General features: G+C 43.9%; 1 protein-coding gene across 1 annotated transcript in view; it reads right to left on the minus strand.

The window, feature by feature from the left end:
• LOC109921428 (procollagen galactosyltransferase 2-like) overlaps positions 1 to 19,333 on the minus strand; it is a 106,546-nt gene extending 87,213 nt beyond the window's left edge. The window contains exons 1-4 of the mRNA XM_048613392.1: positions 19,228 to 19,333; positions 18,588 to 18,921; positions 15,139 to 15,249; positions 1,503 to 1,620 (exon numbers count right to left, since the gene is read on the minus strand). Coding sequence (XP_048469349.1) covers positions 1,503 to 1,620; positions 15,139 to 15,249; positions 18,588 to 18,808 — 450 coding nt within the window. The 5' untranslated portion in view covers positions 18,809 to 18,921; positions 19,228 to 19,333. The remainder of the gene's footprint in view (positions 1 to 1,502; positions 1,621 to 15,138; positions 15,250 to 18,587; positions 18,922 to 19,227) is intronic.
• Between the last annotated feature and the right edge of the window lie 281 nt (positions 19,334 to 19,614).

Here is a 19,614-nt window from a genome sequence, read left to right on the forward strand (position 1 = left end):
AGTACAATACACCACATTTATCCAAATTAAATTCCGTCTGCCACTCCTCAGCCCATTGACCCAATTGATCAAGATCCCTTTGTGATCTTAGATAACCTTTTTACTCTCCCCTATACAACCAATTTTGGTGTCATCTGGAATAACCTACTAACCTTGCCTCCCATATTCTCATCCAAATCATTTATATAAGTGACAAACAAAAGCAGACCCAGTACCAATCCCAGTGGAACACCATTGGTCATGGGCCTCCAGTCGAAACAGGAGTGGCCAATGGAATTTAATTTAGCTAAATGTGAGGTGCTGCGTTTTGGAAAGGCAAATCAGGGCAGGACTTATACACTTAATGGTAAGGTACTGGGGAGTGTTGCTGAACAGACCTTGGGATGCAGATACACAGTTCCTTGAAAGTGCAGTCACAGGCAGTGGAGTGAAGGTGGTGTTTGGTACACTTGCCTTTATTGGTCAGTGCATTGAGTATAGGAGTTGGGAGGTCATGTTGCGGAAACAGGCCGTTCGGCCCAACAAGTCCACACTGACTCTCCAAAGAGCGTCCCACCCAGACTCAGCCCTCCCCTCCGCCTTATCCCTGTAAGCCTGCATCTCCCATATCTAACCCACATAACCTACACATCCCTAGACACTATCAGCAACTTAACATGGAGCTGTGAGGCAACAGTGTTAACCACTGAGCCACCGTGTTGCCTGTCATTAATAAGAGAACGTACTCAATATCTGAAATAGTGCAGCTCCCGAGAGTAGAAAATTTCACAGATTCACTACCCTCTGAGTGGAAAAAATACAACTCAAATCACTCCAAAATGGCTTGCCTCTTATCCTGAGACATGCCTCCTGTGCCCCTCCCAGGCAGGGAACACATCCTTTCTCCATTGACCCTGCCTAACCTTTTAAGAATTTTGTAAGTTTCAATGAGATACCACACATGGTACCATGTGGTCATTGCTAAAGTTGATTTGTTCCTTTGAGTCATAGAATCTTGGAGTTGTACAGCATGGAAACAAACCCTTTGGTCCAACTTGTCCATGCCGACCAGAAATCCTAAATTAAACTAGTCCCATTTGCCAGCATTTGGGCCACATCCCTCTAAACCCTTCCTATTCATTTTCTGAAGAAGGGTCTAGGCCCGAAACGTCAGCTTTTCTGCCCCTTTGATGCTGCTTGGCCTGCTGTGTTCATCCAGCTCTACACCTTGTTATCTCATGTACACATCCAGATGCCTTTTAAATGTTGTAATTGTACCAGCCTGGACCACCTCCCCTGGCAGCTCATTCCATACATGCACCACCCTCTGCCTGGAAAAGTTGCCCCTTTTATATCTTTCCCCTCTCACCTTAAACCTATGCCCTCTAGTTTCGGACTCCCCTACCCTGGGGAAAAGGCCTTGGCAATTCACTCTACACATGCCCCTTCATGATTTTATAAACCTCCATAAGGTGTCCCCTCAGCCTCCGACGCTCCAAGAAAGGATTGTCAGTTTCACTCACCAAGATGTAATCAGCCCACTGTTTCCTTGCTGATTTGAGGGCAGCTTGCTTCAGCTTCATAATATATTCAAATCTGCTGTGGGTCCAGTGTTTGGGGCCCAGTTCATTAGGATAAGATCTAGAGGGGATAGAAAAGGAAGCATTAAATGCAGGAAACAACAATTTTTTTTTTAACATGTTTGCACTTAGTTCATAAAAGAGTAGAACACAGTATCAAGGTTGAACATGTCTGTCTCCTGGATGACCCTTTGCTCTCTTTCCAAATAAGACATTAAAACATAGGAGAAATAGGCCATTCAGCCCATTAAGTCTGATCTGTCTTTCAACAGGTGATAGCAGTGTTTTCCATCTACAAGATGCACTGCAGCAACTTACCATACCTCCTCTAACAGAAACTTCCAAATCATTGACCCCTTATCCTCTAGAAGAGCCGATACATGGGGATATGACCAAGCTGCAGGTTCCCCTCCCAGCCACACACCATCCTGACTTGGAAATATATCACTGGAACTGGATCAAAATCCTGGATCAACTCAACAACAACTTCAAAGGATTGGCAATAAATGCTGGCTTAGCCAATGATGTCTATATGCCATAAACAAATATACATGTTGAAAAAGAATCTAAGTCACACCTGGCTCTGTTAAATCTTCACTTTTTGACAGATGTTTCTTTATTTATTTTATTCATTGACGGGATGAGCGCATCGCTGGCAAGGCAACATTTGTTGCCAATCCCTAATTGTCCAGAGCGCAGTTAAGAGTCAACCACATTGCTGGTGGGTCTGGAGTCACAGGTAAGCCAGATCAGGTAAGGATGGCAGTTTCCTTCCCTAAAGGACATTAGTGAACCAGATGGGTTTTTCCCCGACAATCGGCAATGGATTCACAGCCATCATTAGATTCTTAATTCCAGATATTTATTGAATTCAAATTCCACCATCTGCCGTGGCGGGATTCAAACCTGGGTCCCCAGACGTTATCTGTGTCTCTGGATTAACAGTCCAGTGATAACACCACTAAGCCATTGCCTTCCCGGTGTGGAAATTAATCACTCTTCATGAACCTGAACTCATCTAAAACTCTGCTACCTATACGTCAATGTTCTGTTCACTCATCACCATGTGCCTGTTGACCAGCATGAGGTCCTGCTCCAGCACTGCGCCTTTTGAAGATTCTTATTCTTGTTTTCAAATCCCTCTCTGCCCTCATCCACAAATCCCCCTTCACATCACTGCAGTTACAAGTCATACCAAGGTAATGAGCAGAAATAGACAAGCAACCCATCAAGTCTACTCTGCCATTCAGTAAGAACTTAGCCACTCTTGTTTGTATTTCGTATTTCAAATTTCACATTCTCATCTACCCCCAATTACTTTTGATTCCCCCTGACTAAAAAAGAATCTATCTACCTGTGCCTTCAAAATACTCAATGATGCTGCCTCCACCACCCCATGGTTCTGGACTCGGCTACAAGAGGAAAAATCCTTTCCACATCTACCTTGTCAAGATCATTCAGGATCTTATACATTTCAATCAAGTCATCCCTCACTCTTCTAAACTCTAGTGGAAACAAACCCAGCCTGTCAAACCTCTTCTCATAAGACAACTCACTCATCCCAGCTGTCAATCTAATAAACAGGTTCCAATATATTTACATCCATCCTTAGATAAAGAAACCAAAACTACACACATTATTTGAGATGTATTCTCAACAATGCCCTGTACAACCTAAGCATAACATTCTTACGTTACATTCAATTCCTGTCAAATTAAGTGGCGACTGTCTGTGTGGAGTTTGCACATTCTCCCCATGTCTGCGTGGGTTTCCTCCAGGTGCTCTGGTTTCCTTCCACAGTCCCAAGATGTGCAGGTCAGGTGGGTTGGCCACGCTAAATTGTCCATAGTGCCTACGGATGTGCAAGCTAACTGGATTAGCCATGGGAAATGCAGGGTTATAGGTTTAGGATAGCAGGATGGGTCTGGATGGGAGACTTTTCAGAGGGTCGGGTTGGACTTGATGGGCCACATGGCCTGCTTCCACACTGCAGGGGATTCTATGCTTCTATGATTAGATTTAGTCACTCATTCATTGAAACACCTAGATTTCTCTACACCTCAGATTTCTGCAGTTATTCTCTGTTCAAGTAATAACTTTTCTTCCTGCCAAAGTGAACAACTTTCACATTTTCCTATGTTATACTCCATCTGCCATTCATTCAATCTATCTATTCCATTTGCAAACTATTTATTTCCCCAATAAATACTTCCTTTCTATCTTTGTGTTGACTGCAAACTTAGCTACCGTGCCTTCACTTAAAGTCATAGAGGTATACTGCATGGAAATGGGCCCTTCGGCCCAACTCATCCATGCTGACCAGGTTTCCTAAACTGAACCAGCTCCATTTGCCTGCATTTGGTCCATATCCCTCTAACTTTTCCCATCCATGTATCTGTCCAAATGTCTTCTAAATGTTGTAATAGAACCCGCCCCTAGCGCTTCCTCTGGCAGCTCATTCCATGTATGCACCACTTTCTGTGTGAAAAAGTTACCCCTCGCTCATTTAAAACAGAGATGAGGAGGAATCTCTGCTCTCAGAGGGTAGCCAATCTGCAGAATTCTTTACCACAGAGGGCTGCAGAGGCCGGGTCATCTTAAGTAAATTCAAGGCTGAGGTAGTAGATTTTTAATCAGTAAGGGGAATTAAGGATTATGGGGAAAAGGCAGAAAAGTGGAGTTGAGGATTGTCAGACCAGCCATGATCTCACCGAATGGTGCAGAAGACTCGATGGGCTGAATGGCCTCCTACAGCTTATGGTCTTATTTAATCCAGGCTGCCGTTTCAACACAGTTCAGTACCGAGTGGAGGCGGACAGAATGAGAAGGGAAAGTAAAGAGACTATGTGCGGTGAACTGAGGAACTTGGAGAGGAGTAGGAGAGAGGAGAACAGAGAGACATGTCCTCACTATACAGCTCATCTGTCTGTCTCCTCGGCTCCATCTCTATCCAGCTGTCTACAGTGCCACTCCTATGATTATGTCCCTGGCTTCAGTTTCTCAGTCCCCACCCAGTTTTGGTTAGACCGGCTGCACAGATTTCCAGGAATCAGTGCTGCAGCCTTCTGCTGATGAGGGGAATGAAGTTTAAGGAGTCAGGGCTGTGTGGTGTTGTTTAAAAAAGTGAGCCTAGTGCCAGTAATGGCACCAGGCTGTGAATCCAGTTCTCCCGTTGTACATGCGGGCGACTGTGGGCCAACAGCATCTATGGTAGAATAACGCTGGACAATCGCATCCTCAACAAGCCAGCAGCAACACAAGGTGACGCAAAACATAATCACAGGAAGGAGAGGGAAATCAATGAGATGAAGAGTGAATGAATGAAGGAATGAACATGGGTAGGAAAGAGTGAAGAGGATTCAGAATCGAGAGAAAGGCTGAAAAGAGAGACAAAGGATAGCAAGAGAGGAAAAGCTGAAAGAGAACTGCATTTACAATGCTGAGGTATACAGGCTATGGGACAAGTGCTGGAAAAAATGGGAATCGAATAGATAGGTGGCTCATGACTGGTGCACACAATGGGTTGAACGGCCTTTTTCTGTGCTACAGATCCACACGACGCAATGACTATGACTCTAAGTGGGCGGATAAAGAGAAAGGGACAACAAAATTAAAAGTAAAGAGAGACAGATGTCAAAAAAACCAAAAAGACATCTGCAGAAAACAAAAAGAAATGTGAAATACAGATGCAGAGAGAAAATGAAAAGGGGGAGACAGTGTGGTACCAGGCAGCTTTGGACTTTTTTTTTTGTTCCTCTGCTCTTGTGAACTGTTAGCTGTCTGATGTCTTTGTTTAGCTCAACAAAAGTAAACATTAAATGTTTGGAACATATTTTGCAGGACCCTGGGGCTAATGTATAATTAGAAGACAAACTAAAATTGGTCACCACACCACTTTCTCAACTGCCTCACACCCTCTACGCTCTCCGATTGACTGGGATTGCATCAGTCCCACGTCGATAGGGCACTGCATTCAGATCCAGGGACTAGGCAGAAATGCTGAATACCAACGAATGACAGAAGATAAAACAGTTCTGCAGGCAGTTCCCAATAATAAACTGTAAATGGCAATCGTGAAGAGTCCACAGTTCGATGCACTAGGCAAGTAATAACCAGTGTCAAAATCCACTTCCAGTCTCTCATTTCAAACACAGCAGATGAGGAAAATAATCAAAAATTGATGCATTAAGTCCAAATTTAGGAATTTTTGAGGCAGACAAGATGATTATAAACAACAGAATGAATGTAAATCATATTGGCTTCATAAACTGCCCTTTGAAGTCAGAGTCATACAACTTGGAAACACACCCTTTGGTCCAACACACTGACCTTGTTTCCAAATTAAACTAGCCCCAATTGCCTGCATTTGGCCTATATCCCTCTAAACCTTTCCTATCCATGAAATTATCCCAATGTTTTTTAAACAGTGTAACTGTATCTGGATCCGTCACTTCCTCTGGCAGTTCATCACTTACTTGTAAAGAATGTTGCCCCTTTGTCCTTTTTAAATCTTTCTCCTCTTACCTTAAAAATATGCTCCCTAGTTTTGAACTCCCCCACCCTAAGGAAAAGGCCTGTGTTATTCACTTATCTATGCCCCTCATTATTTTACAAACCTCAATAATGTTACCCCTCAACCTCCTACATGCCAGTGAAAAAAAGGTATCCAGCCTATTTTTATAGCACAAACCCTCCATTCCCGGCGACATCCTAGTAAATCTTTTCTGAACCCTCTCTAGTTTAATAATATCCTTCCTATAACAGGACGGCCAGAACTGCACACACTACTCCAGAAGAAGCCTCACTAATGTCCTGTACAACTTCAGCATGACATTCCAACTCCTTTACTCAAAGGTCTGAGCAATGAAGGCAAGCATGCTAAATGCACTCTTATCCACCCTGTCTACTTGTGACACAAATATCAAAGAATTATGCCTGTTAGGTTGAATGCAAAGTTTAATAATGCAGGATAGCGAGGACTCTCTCTCTCTGTTTCACGCTCACGCACCAGACACCAGGGTCAAATAGGGTACTCTATGTGGCACAATTCACACAGTGCCATAGTTGCTAATGGGATACCACTCTATCATGCTGGAAAACACCACTGCACTCAGCATTCAACTGCAGAAAGCCATCCCACTTAGTACTAAGCCACACAGAACAATGTGCTCTTTAATGGTTCACTGGGGAAATGGAAGGCTAGTGGACTTTTGAGAGGGAAAGGATAAAGGGGGAGTAAAGGAACCTGTGTGGGATATGATGTGAGCTGCAGTGTGTTAACCGGGTCATAACTCATTTAATGAAGCTTGAGAGGTTTCCAAAGAGAATATGGGAGCTGAAAGCAAGGAAAGGATTGATAAGGTTTCCCTGATGGTGGAGATGTTATTGGGACAGAAATGGTTAACGTGAAGGGTTTTGCTGCTTTCTCTCCTGTTTTGGTGGAGAGTTACCTATCGATATACTGGGTCAGAGTTTGAGGAAAAATCCAATTATTTTTCATGGTAAAAGTAAACTAAACAGGGGAGAGACTGGCTATACATGTGAGAACATTTTTATTGTTCTCTGTTACTGCCAAGCCTCCGAAACTTCTTACATCTGTGCTCTGTGAGCATTGTGTCTGGAACAATAGAAAGTGGGGAACTCTTTGATAAGATGTCTGTGCAATATCAATAGGACACAATTAGAATTACCTGTTAGAAATAAACTGTTTCTAGGCTTTTTGCTGGGCAATGAGACTCACAGAGCAGAGCTTAGAACAATCCCCCAATGTCAAATTACCACCTCCGTCTTAGCAACATGCCTGATCATTGCCTATCACCCAATAACACTCAACATCCCACTCCAGGATGAACTGATCCCAATCCAATGCAGCCAGAGCCCCACCCAAACACAATACCATCCTACCCTAATTCAACCCAAACCAACTATATTCCAAATCAACCCAACCAGACATGATTCCAAACCAGGCCGACCCAATCCTAAATTGAACCTACTCAGCCCAACCCCATCCCAAACTAACTCAATCCCATACCAATCCCACACAATGCAACTTTTATCTATCCAGATTCTACCACAATCCAACTCTCCTCAAACCTGCCTCAATCCAATCGAATCCAGTCTGAACCATTCCACTTAACCCAATCCCACTCCAACCCAACCTACACACAATTCTACTCCTATCCAGTCCAACTGTGACCCTACCCAACTCAATTTTATCCAAACCCAATCTTACCCAACCCAACTCCATCCTACCCTACCAGTGATATGGTTCAGTTTAGACCACTTGCAAGATCAGTATTGCCCTTGGTAACTTGCCCTGTTACTTCAGTGTTTAGTACTGACATACAGTAACACGATAAATGATGCAATTTTAGAAGTTCTTCACTAAACTGCATTCACTTCTGCAGACTTTATTTCATAAAAAGTTAACAAAAACAATTAGATACTGTGGCATCAACAATTTCCAACTATGACAGTTTTGAAAGCACCTACCACTATCAGTGCAATTAGTTAAAATCTAACAGTGGAAAATTAAACATCATTTTCAAAGAAAAACTGGCAGTTGGAAAAAGACTTAGCAGAAAGCACTAGTCATGAACAATTCCCACTACACCCACTTCACCAACTGGGAACAATAACATTCCTCATACATCAGTTAATTGACACGATGCAGGGCTAGGTAGTGAGTTGAACTGAGATTATGCCGGGGAGCTAGGAAGACGGAGATCATACATTGGAGCTGAGAAGACAGTTGGAGACAATACATGTTTGGGTACAGGGAAATATATGGGAGAACTACTTAAGCAGCCATCCTTTGAATACGTGGCTTTAATTCCAACAGTCTGTCTGGGAATACACAAGGAGTTTCGGAACAATTAGGTTAGAGCAAGCACTACAGTCTGCCGGGGAATTAACATGAGATTCCAAAAAGGTAGCCACTTGGTCTTAGGTTACACAAGGGCAGTTACTGTGCAAGTGTGAGGTTACACAAGTATGGCCACTCTACAAGAGTGAAGTTTTATGAGGGTAATTAATGACCAAGTGTGAAATTACACAAGGACAGTTACTGAGCAAGCGTGAGGTTACACAAATGTGAGCCACTGTACAAGTGTGAGGTTACATAAGGGTAGTAGGTGAACAAGTATGAGATTACACATGGGCAACTAGCAAGCAAGGTTGCAGAGGTGTAACTAGCTACCTAGTGTTAGGTTACACAGAGGAAGCTGGTGAACTAATCAGTGTGAGATTTCACTCAGAACTGGCAAACAATCACAAAATTTTTCAGAAATGGGTACACGCTACAAATGGAACTTCAGACGTTACTTGACACAAGTGAAACCTTTGCACATTTCCTGCTCCTTTTAATTAATCTACAATGAAATTATAGCACACAAACTGACCAGACAACCTAAAATATCGATGGCATTATCCACATGCACACTGAACTTAATCTCACTTGTCCTGTTCCTACAAGCTTTATTCTCCTTTTCTTCAACTATCCATCAACCCCACTTATGCATCTTGAAATGATCTCTCTTAATCACTGACTCTGGCAATGCATTCTGCATCCCTGCATACAAATGTTTCGCCTGTACTTGGTCCAGAATCTCTGAGATCTTTGAGCAATGGGTCTAGAATGATAGGAAGTGGGGAACACTTTGATAAAATGCCTGTGTAACATCTATAGGGCACAGAAATAAGTAGTCTGTTTCTGTTCAGACATTACAGAACACATGGAAAACATTAACATCCTGTCTGTTTTCAGGCTTAACGACTTCCTAATATTTTCGAGTCGTCTCCTGCACAAAATAACCAGGAATGTGAATGGAAGTGATCCCCAGACCGTGACAAGTTTGCCAATCAATGTTAGGACACAACAACCAAATCAGCTGGGATTCCTGCTCAGGACTTCAGGACAGTGAAACGTTCCTGGAAAGTATGGACATATCAATGTTCTGTGAAGATTGTGCTCAGTCTGTGATGCCTCCAACAGCTGACTAACCCCATCACCAATCACGATTGAGGCCCATGGTATTCACACAATTGGAATATTAGGATATACAAGGGCACCCAGGGTTGGGAAGCTTGGGGAAAGGGTATATTCATTAATCAGATTACTCTGTTGTTGACTTGTTAACATAATGTCTTGTTCATTCACAGGACATGGTTATTGCTGGCTAGGCCAGCATTTGTTGCCTATCCCTAACTGCTCAGAAGGGAGTTAATTAGAGTCAACCACATTGCTGTGGACCTGGTGTCACATAGAGGCCTTGACCAGGTGAGGATAGCAGACTTCTTTCCCTAAAAGACATTAGTAAATGAACAAAATCTATGAATAAAACTGCGCTTGAAATTATACCATCTTTTGAATTACCGACATTATTATGGTGGTGGTAGTTATGAGAGCCTCAGTTGCTGTAGTAACACTTCTACAGGCAACTAGCTGACCAGAACAAAAGACTATTGGTGGAGATTTCAACATTCTTTCCATTATATCACTGATCAGAAATCTCTTCTGCTTTTACTGCCTGACAGTGGTAGGTGTTGGAAGGGTTTACAAGTTGTTAATTAACTTGATGGGCCATGTTATTGGTGCAACTTCTTTGGCCATCAAGTCCTGGGCTGGGAATTGAACTTAGAATTGCTGGACTAGAAGAAGTGACACTCACCCAATGCACTACAAAACTTCCCATCCAGTGTTATAGAGGACTTCATATACAGTCAAGACCATGCTGTGGCAGTAATGGATGGGTCATTATTCTAGTGTCATGGTCACCCAGTTATAGGAAGGATATTGTCAAGCTGGAGAGGATCCAGAAGAGATTTACCAGGATGTTGCTGGGTATGAAAGGTTTGTGTATATAAAGAAAAATTGGATAGACTGGGACTTTTTCCCAGGGGAGCGTAGGAAGTTGAGAAGTGGCCTAAAATAATGAGACGTATAGATAGAGTTAATGGCAGTTGTCTTTTCCCTGGAATAGGGGGTTTCAAGACAAGGGGACATATTTTTAAGGTGAGAGGAGAGAGATTTAAAAAAGACATAGAGGCAATTTCTTTTTTGACACAGATGGTGGTTTCCGTGTGGGATAAACTTCCCGAGGAAGTGGTGGATGTGGGTACAATTACAATGTTCAAAAAACATTTGGATTAGCACGTGAACAGGAAAGGTTTGGAGGGATATGGGCCAGGAGCAGGCAGGTGGGACTAGTTTAGTTTGGGATTATGTTCGGCATGGACTGTTTGGACCGAAGGGTCCATGCTGTATGACTCCATGAGCTTAAACTGTACCACAGCAGCTGTTGGAACTTGAATTCAATGACTAAATCAGGAATGTAAAGCTAGTCCCACGAAGCTATCGTTGTTTTAAAATAAAACATCTGGTTCACTGCTGTCCTTCTGGCCCACAGACATCTAGTTGACTGCCCTCTGCAATACGGCATGGACAGCAAGACCTAGCCTTGCCAGTGATAGCCACGTCCCAAGAATATAAACGATGTCAACACTTACAGAAAAGTACAGCTCCAGGCTCATTGATGAGGATGAGGTAGTAGAGGGAAGCTAGTAGGTATAGAGAATAACTCCCCCATTTATGGTCAGCTCTTTCACGAGAGAAGGAAGAGAACATGAGAGAAAGTTGTAAAAGTGAGTAACTTAATCAGAGACAACTGTGATACAATTAATCTCAGTTTCGTTTGATTGTGTTTCTGCTGTGAATTTGAAACAAGCCATTATGTCAGTTTTATAACCTCTGTAAACTGAATACTGTAAAACAAATATTTGTAGACGGGGAATTACAGTCTTCACATAGCTACTGAATTTCAGCAAGAAGTAGCCTACCTTCATTAATGGGCTGCTTGTAACTAGATACAAATCAGATCAAGTTGACTTGGCAATATTCCTCATGTGGTTGAAACAACAATGATTTGTCCCCACCGACCCTCCTATTAGAACTCTTTAAAATGTGATACTGTGTGGTGCTTCTGAAAGGATTACTTCCATAGATGCATTCAAATTCACAGACTTTTGCTGAGGTTGGGGGTGCTGTTGGTGGTGGGTCGTGGGTGGAGGAATGGTCACTACACACTGATCAGAAATGCAACCTTGTACATCCCTCCCAAGACCCAGGGTACTGCAACCAACTAAAGGACCCCTGTCATGTAATGCATCACAGCCAGGGCTCAAACAACAGACGTTTCTGGTGTATTACACTGTCTTTCACTGTCACTGTTCACTCCATATTTGAAGGTATAAACGTCAAGCTATAAAGGATCCTACAGGAGCTAGAAAGCCTGACGTATAACAGAACCTATTCTTCAGCCACCTGGCTAGAACAAAGATGCAACTCTATTATGGTGTCAGCTGTGACTCAGTGAGTAATGCTCTCACTCTGGGTCAAAAGGTTGTGAATTCAAGTCCCACTCCAGAGATTTCACTCTTAATGAAGGCTGACACAACTGAGGGAGTGTTACTCTTTCAGACAAGGATGTTAAACTGAGGCCCTGCCTTCACCCTTGGGCATTATTTGGAGGAACAGCAGGGGAGTTCTCCCACAGTCTCAGTCAAAATGCATCCCTAAATTAACACCATTAAAGATGATGATCTGGTCCATATCATGCTACTGATTTGAAACTCAGTCACTATTGTAATGAAAGATGCCGCTTGTGAAAATTGTTTTCCAGGTTTTTGAATTGATATTATCTATTCTACATTAAAGCAACCTGCATTTATATAGTGATTGCAAGAACTGCAGATGCTGGAATCAGAGATAACACAGTATGGAGCTGGAGGAGCACAGCAGGCCAGGCAGCATCAGAGGAACAGGAAAGTTGACATTTCGGGTTAGGACCCTCCCCTCCAGCTTCACACTGTGTTATATCTGCACTTATATAGTTTTTTTTATCTTTATTCGTTCACGGGATGAGGGCGTCGCTAGCTAGGCAGCATTTATTGCCCATCCCTAATTGCCCTGGGGGCAGTTAAGAGTCAACCACATTGCTGTGGGTCTGGAGTCACATGTAGGCCAGACCAGGTAAGGATGGCACTTCCCTAAAGGACATTAGTGAACCAGATGGCTTTTTCCGACAATCGATTCACGGTCATCATTAGACCGTTAATTCCAGATATTTATTGAATTCAAATTCCACCGTCTGCCTTGGCGGGATTTGAACCCAGGTCCCCAGAACATTATCTGGGTCTCTGGATTAATGGTCCATCAATAATACCACTAGGCCATTGCCTCCCCATATAGTGTCTCTTATGTACTTAAATTTCTGAAAACACCACACAGGAGCATTATCAATGAAATTCTGACACTGAGTCACATCAGATAAGTTTAGCAAAGCTTTATTAAAGAGGGAGATGTGAAGGAGCAAATTAAGAGAGAGGTGGAGAGGTTTGTTGGAAAGGATTTCCGAGCTTAGGGCCCAGCCGCCTGAAAGCACGGCCACTAATACTGGAGTGATCAAAATCGGGGATGAATGAGAGACCCAAAATCAACCTCGTGCCCAATAAAATAAATGGGTGGATTGAGATGCTGAGGAAAGCATTTGCCTTCACCTACAGAATGATAATGTGGAGGGATGGATTGAACCCTTGTGGTGGAATGCAATTCATTTAATTTGATTGCACAGGCACGTAGAGAATGAAACAGAGAATGAATTCAACGTAATCCACCTCAGACCCTTCTGCCACGTGAAATATTTGTGCTTGTTTCACGAAAGGCAGAACAATTTGCTCCGACCATTCAGACTGTCGAGATGGTGCTGTGTAAACCCACAGGTGACATGAGCGATCAGGGAGGAAATAGTTCCCTCAAAATACTACAGCTAAATCTCATAAGCCAGCCCTGAGCTACCCGTTCCCACAGAGGCTCATTTAGCACCAGATGGTTTTCATTAAGAATTCAATATCTCATGACAGACCTGCACAAAAGGAATATGAGAAAACTGCCAGCAAAATTAATGCAGTTTGCAGATGTGCAAGCTTTCTAACAGTCCCTCTGATCCAGCTTTCAATGTTTGTTCAATGAGAGGTATCTGTCCTAGAGATTGTATGGTCCAGACTTTAGCTACATTACAGGAGAAGTCAAATCCTCAACCTTCACAATGACCTGTCTAACCCATTCCCTCAGTACAAACCATCCACAGTACAATCCAGCTTACTACAATTGCAGTGCCATCACTAAGCCCTTCAGAAACGTGCAACAGTGGTCTCATGAACTTTATTTTTCCTTCTTCTCCACTTTGAAACTGAAACACTCAGTAGCACAAGAATCGACTCTCGAACTCGGATTATGTCTGGAGCAGGCGGAGAGGCAAAACATTTTTTCCTTCTTTATTCTTTCACAGGATATGGACATCACTGGCAAGGCCAGCATTAGTTTCCCATCCCTAATTGCCCTTCAACTGATAACTTGCTGAACCATTTGATAGGAAGTCACATACAGGACAATAGATGTAATGGCTTAGTGAACCAGCTTAGTTTTTAATAACCATTACTGAGACCAGCTCTACCAGATTTATTCTCTGAATTTGAAATTCAATGAGGTGACACACTGGGGATTAGAACCCATGTCCCTCAAGTATGGTCTTTTGGATTTATAATTCAGTGACATTATTCTGGACTGTGGGTCAGTGGCTAGCACTGCTGCCTCACAGTGCTGGTGATGTGGGTTCGACTCTACCCTTTGGGTGTCTGTCTGCGTGGAGTTGGTACATTCTCCCCATGTCTGTGTGGGTTTCCTCTGGTTTCCTCCCACAGTCCAAAAACGTGCAGGTTAGGTGGACTGGCCGTGGGAAATTGTCCGTAGTGTCCAAAAATGTACAGATTAGGAGGGTTAGCAATGGGAAATGCAGGGTTACAGGGGTGGGGTAGGTTTGGATGGGATGCTCTTTGGAGTGTCAGTGTGGACTCAATGGCCTGCTTCCACGGTGTAGTGATTCTATGATACCCCTCTACCACCATCTTCCCCCATGAACATACCCTGTAAATGCTGAAGGGTAAAATTATCCATTCATTAGCTTCCTGGGGTCTTTGTAGAGTGGCAATCAGGCAGCAGGATTCCTAACTGCTAAGCTCCTGTTGTAGCCACAGTTTTTATATGGCTAGTCCTGCTGTGTCTCCTTCATTATAATAATAAATGCATTTCAAAAACTGGCTGTGAGGCATTGTGGAATGTCCCGGTGGAGCAAAAGGTGCAATATAAATGCAAGTTCTCTCTTTCTTTAACCCATTGTGGCCTTAGGAGAGGGCAAAAGATAAATTGTAGAAATTGCAAAAAGATGACAAAATGTTTTACACAAGAATTTTATACAACATAGGCTGCAGCATAGACAGCAATGTGTGAAAGTCACTGGCTGCTATTGCTAAAACAGACAATTAGAAATTCATTCAGCCTGTAAATTATGGCACAATTTACCATAAGTACTGTCTTCAATTAATTACACTATAATTTACAGTGATATCAATGAGCACTTCGACAGGGTCCTCCTAGGAGTTCTGAATCAATTGCACTGTACTGCTCATAGGAATAACTCGTTCCTTTCAGGAACCGGTGTAGAGAGGAGGTGTAAATACTCACACTGGTTCATCCATTGGGCGCCACTCTATGTAATGGTAAAACCTCCGCACGCTGGTCAGCCACTCAAGCAGGATGGCCGTCGTGTTGTCTATATTGTGATCCGTTGCTGCCCTGAGGAAACAGACATGAAAGCTGAGTGCGGAAGTGTACACCACTGTGTCTCTACACACACTGCTGGTGGGCCATGGCTGAGTGCAGAATGTTTGGTGTCTTGCCCTTTTTAAACAGCCATCCCATGACAGAGGGATGGCAAGTCACAATATAGACGTAAATACTTGATGAAGTATTCTTTAAGGGAGGAATCTTTCCAGTTTTAACTCATCTGGTCCAAAGATGACTCCAGGTCGAGCATTGAAATGTTTAATCAACCCTTTACACAAGTCCAGGCCAAGTGGGACTTGAACCCAGGGCTCTGTGCTCAGAAGTAGGGACACTACAACTGCACCACAAGAGCCCTATGACTCCATGTCAGTGTGGCTGACTCAGAGCAGCTGAAGGCCCACGCTCTCCAGGATACGGTCATTCCGAGGAGGAGGAGGATCGGTGTGGACTCGATGGGCCAAATGGCCTGCTTCCATACTGCAGGGATTCTATGATTCTAGTACTGGCCACTTGTACATCCTCAATTTTAATTGCTCCCCCACAGGTGGCACTGTCTTCAGCTGCCTCAATCCTGTCTTTGGGAATTCCCTCCACAAGGCTCTTCCCCATCTCTCTTAAGTTGCTCCTTAAAAACCCTGTATTCACATCATCTGGTGGGCTCCTGTGCCAGAGCACTCAGTCGTGGTAACGTCACTGAACTAGCAATTCAGCAGGCCCAGGTTCATGCTCTGGGTTGTGGCTTTGACTCACACCAAGGCAGATGATGAAAGTTGAATTCAACCAAAGACCTGGAATCTTAAAATAAAAGCTAAACCCATCTGGTTCACTAAATGCCCTTGTGGGAAAGAAGTCTGCTGTCGTTACCCAGTCTGGCCTATATGTGACTCCACACCACAGAGGGGATAGTTGACTTGTACTTGCTGCCAGGCAATTAGGAATGGGTAATAAATGCTGACCCAGCCAGGGACACACAATGTCCCATGAACAAATTAAAACAAAACGCTTGATAATTTTGCTTGAAGGTCTACAGAGATGTTTTACTATGTCAAAGGTGCTATATAAATGGGGGTTGTGGGAGTGGTTTACCACGGCACACAGCCATATTAAACCTGTTGAAATAGAAAGGGTCAGCCCATCAGCACCACCTTTTCTTAGGAAAACAGGGAATGGACAATCAGAGGGAGTTGACAGAGTCGTGGAAATGTTGCTGGATTAGGACATCAGTGACCTGGCAGATACTCTGCAGACAACGGTTCAAATCCTGTCCCAGAATCTAGTGGAATTAAATTCAATTGATTAAAATACAAGCTCGATTTGAAAACTAGTATTGGTCATAGTGATCACAAAACCAGTGTCACCTTGACCTGTTCTAGCCTACATGGGGTTTCAGACCCAACCAGTGTGGCTGTGTGTGAAATGATTGAGTAAGCCACTGAGTTCAAGGGCAATGAGGAATGGACAACAAACTGGTGATGGCCACATTCCAAAAAATCAACTTTTAAAAACTGAATGTAAGAGAATGACGGTTTATAGGGATGGAACATTGGTATTTCCAGTCTACGAGATATCTAGCTCAAATATAAAAACTACATCAACTTCGACCATCTTTAAAATGAAATGTTTTTCTAAAATGGGTGTCTCTGTACGAACACGGAATATTAAGGTTATCCTGTAATATTTAGTTCCCAAGTAAAATTGGCAGTCAGGTCACTCAAAAACCACGATTCAGACTGCATAAGGTATCTCCTGTCCATTATAAACTTATACTTGGCTCTCACTGGGCTGGAAACAGAAATGTTTTATTGAGACCACAAGTTTAGGGAAATTTAAAGTATTCAAAACTGTGCCTCTGCCACTCAGTAACCTCATTCCAAATGTTGTTCAGTCCAGAACTCTGGAGTGCTCTTGTTACAACTTTCATGTGTACAGTCTGAATGAGCTCTCCACCTGCACGCCTCTCACCAATGATCTTGTTCGCACTACATTCCAGTGTAAGATGGCAGCTCTCAGTCCTCAGGGGCTGCTCATTGATGTCCCACCACCCACACATTGTGTAGCTAGGGCCACTGGACAATGACCAGGAGCAAAGACTCTGACTGATCTCTGCCCCTTCCCTACTTTAGGCTCCTTGAGGTAACCCCCTACTCCTACTCACCTCCCTGCCAGAACTACATTCATTTGATGTATGGAGAGACTGGATCGGTAGGACAATATTCATTGGACTTTAGAAGGATGAGAAGGGGATCTCATAGAAACATATAAAATTCTAACAGGACTAGACAAGCTAAACTTATGCAGGATGTTTGCGATGACTGGGGAGTCCAGAACTAGGGATCACAGTTTAAGGAAATGGGGTAGTGAGACTGAGATGAGGAGAAATGAGGAGGGTGGGGACCCTGTGGAATTCTCCATCACAGAAAGCAGTCAAGGAAGGAAGAGGGATAGATATGATTTTTTAATTCTCCTTCGGGACATCGGCATTGCTGGCCAATTTTTATTGCCAGTCCCTAAAGGGCCTCTTTGACCAAAGGGATCAGAGGATATGGGGAGAAAGCAGGAACAGGATTGGGGATAATCAGCCATGATCATATTGAATGGAGAAGCAGTCTCGAAGGACCGAATGGCCTCCTCCTGCTGCTATATTCTATGTACACACATGGGGTGAAGTACTGAGTCATAGAACAGAATGATAGAATCCCTAGTGGGGTAATGGGTTGACATGCACACAGAGTGCAGGACCTTTTGTTTTAAAAAATAGTGTATCAATATGAGATATGCCATTCCTTCACTAACAGGTCTAATTGAGCTCGGGTGCAGCTGAACTGAGGGGCTTAAGCATTCCAGAATAACATACAAAAGAAACAGGGTTTGCAAACAAGGGGAAGTTGGTCTGAGCCTTACTGCAATTTTTTAAATCAACACAGAATAACTTTATAGAATCACAGAATCCCTACGGTGTGGAAGCAGGCCATTCGGCCCATCAAGTTTACACTGACCCTCCAAAGAGCATCCCACCCAGACTCACTGCATCACCTGTAACCCTGCATTTCCCCATGGCGAACCCACCTAAGCCTACACATCCCTGAGCAACTTAGCGTGCAGAAAGAGGCCATCTGGCCCATCGCCCTTGCAGAGGGCAACCCCCACCCTATCCCTGTAACCCCGCATTTCCCACGGATAAACCCCACACACCCCTGGACACTATGGGGGCAACTTTGCATGGCCCACCCACCCTAACCTGCACATCTCTAGAGGATGGGCACCCAAGACAGTCAGCGGAGGGTGGGATCGAACCCGGTGTGAGGCACTGAGCCCCCCACCCTTTAAGTGAGGAAATGTTCAGTTACCAAATGGAGATTCTGTCCTTGGGGTAGTCCAGCCTCTCGATAGCCCCCAGGTAGTAAGGCAGGGTGTGAGCCGTGTTCCGGGCGATGATGGTGATCAGCACGGTGGGGCTCTGCAGTGGGGACTCGCCGGGCTGGCGTTCCTCGGAAAAGTAGGCGCTAGCTAGCGGCGGCTGCCCCAGGCTGAGGCACAGAGACAGCAGGGTGTACATAGCTCCTGCCATCGCCTTCAACGACAACAGCTTCGCGATGTTCCACCGTGTAAGGCAACACTGACTGAGTTCCCTATCCCCAGCCGACACAGGAGACGCGTCAGCAACTCTTTCTGGGGAGTGGTCTGCAGGAACAGGAGAGAGAGAGAGAGAGAGAGAGAGTTTTTGAAAAGTTTCCAACAAGTTCGTCCGCAGGCAGAGTTGGCACGGCCTAGAACATTTTTTAAAATTTAAAAACATGACTGGAGGCAAAAAATGTGCGGCAATAGGAAAATATTATAAATGGAAACAAAAGCAAAATGCATTGACTTTTTTTCACATTTTAAATAGGGAGGGTAGGTTTAATGCTTTTTTTTTCTCAAAAATGTAATCTGTTCTGTGTAAAGATTAAAAACTGGGCTGTTCAACATATTTTAAAATCTGAAACTGACCCCCGGGTCAGTACGTTCTGTGCTGTTTCAGGGCTGCAATCAGAAACTCGACCACCAGTAACAAACTCCCGGGGTTTAGCTGACTAGAATGAGGGGGGTAAGTGACCCCTTTCCTTTTTTGAGGGGGTAAAACCCGGCAGGGTGCTTTCCGGCCGCTGGGAAATGGAACTGGGCTTGACTGTGAGGCCCCCGCAGGCGAATAGCCGGCCTCGAGGGGTTGGGAACCTCAGCTGTCTTTGCCCCTGGATCTCCAGAAAACATGGAATCTGCACTCTTTTTAACCACATACTGAGGCAATGAAGATGCAGAGTTTTCACTTCTGTTTGCCTAATAACTGCTTTCATGGGTTTCAATTTGCCGAAATACTGCTGTCTGACGCTAACCTGA

The sequence above is a fragment of the Rhincodon typus genome, chromosome 28, assembly GCF_021869965.1.
Source record: "Rhincodon typus isolate 14 chromosome 28, sRhiTyp1.1, whole genome shotgun sequence".
Classification (NCBI taxonomy): Eukaryota; Metazoa; Chordata; class Chondrichthyes; order Orectolobiformes; family Rhincodontidae; genus Rhincodon; species Rhincodon typus.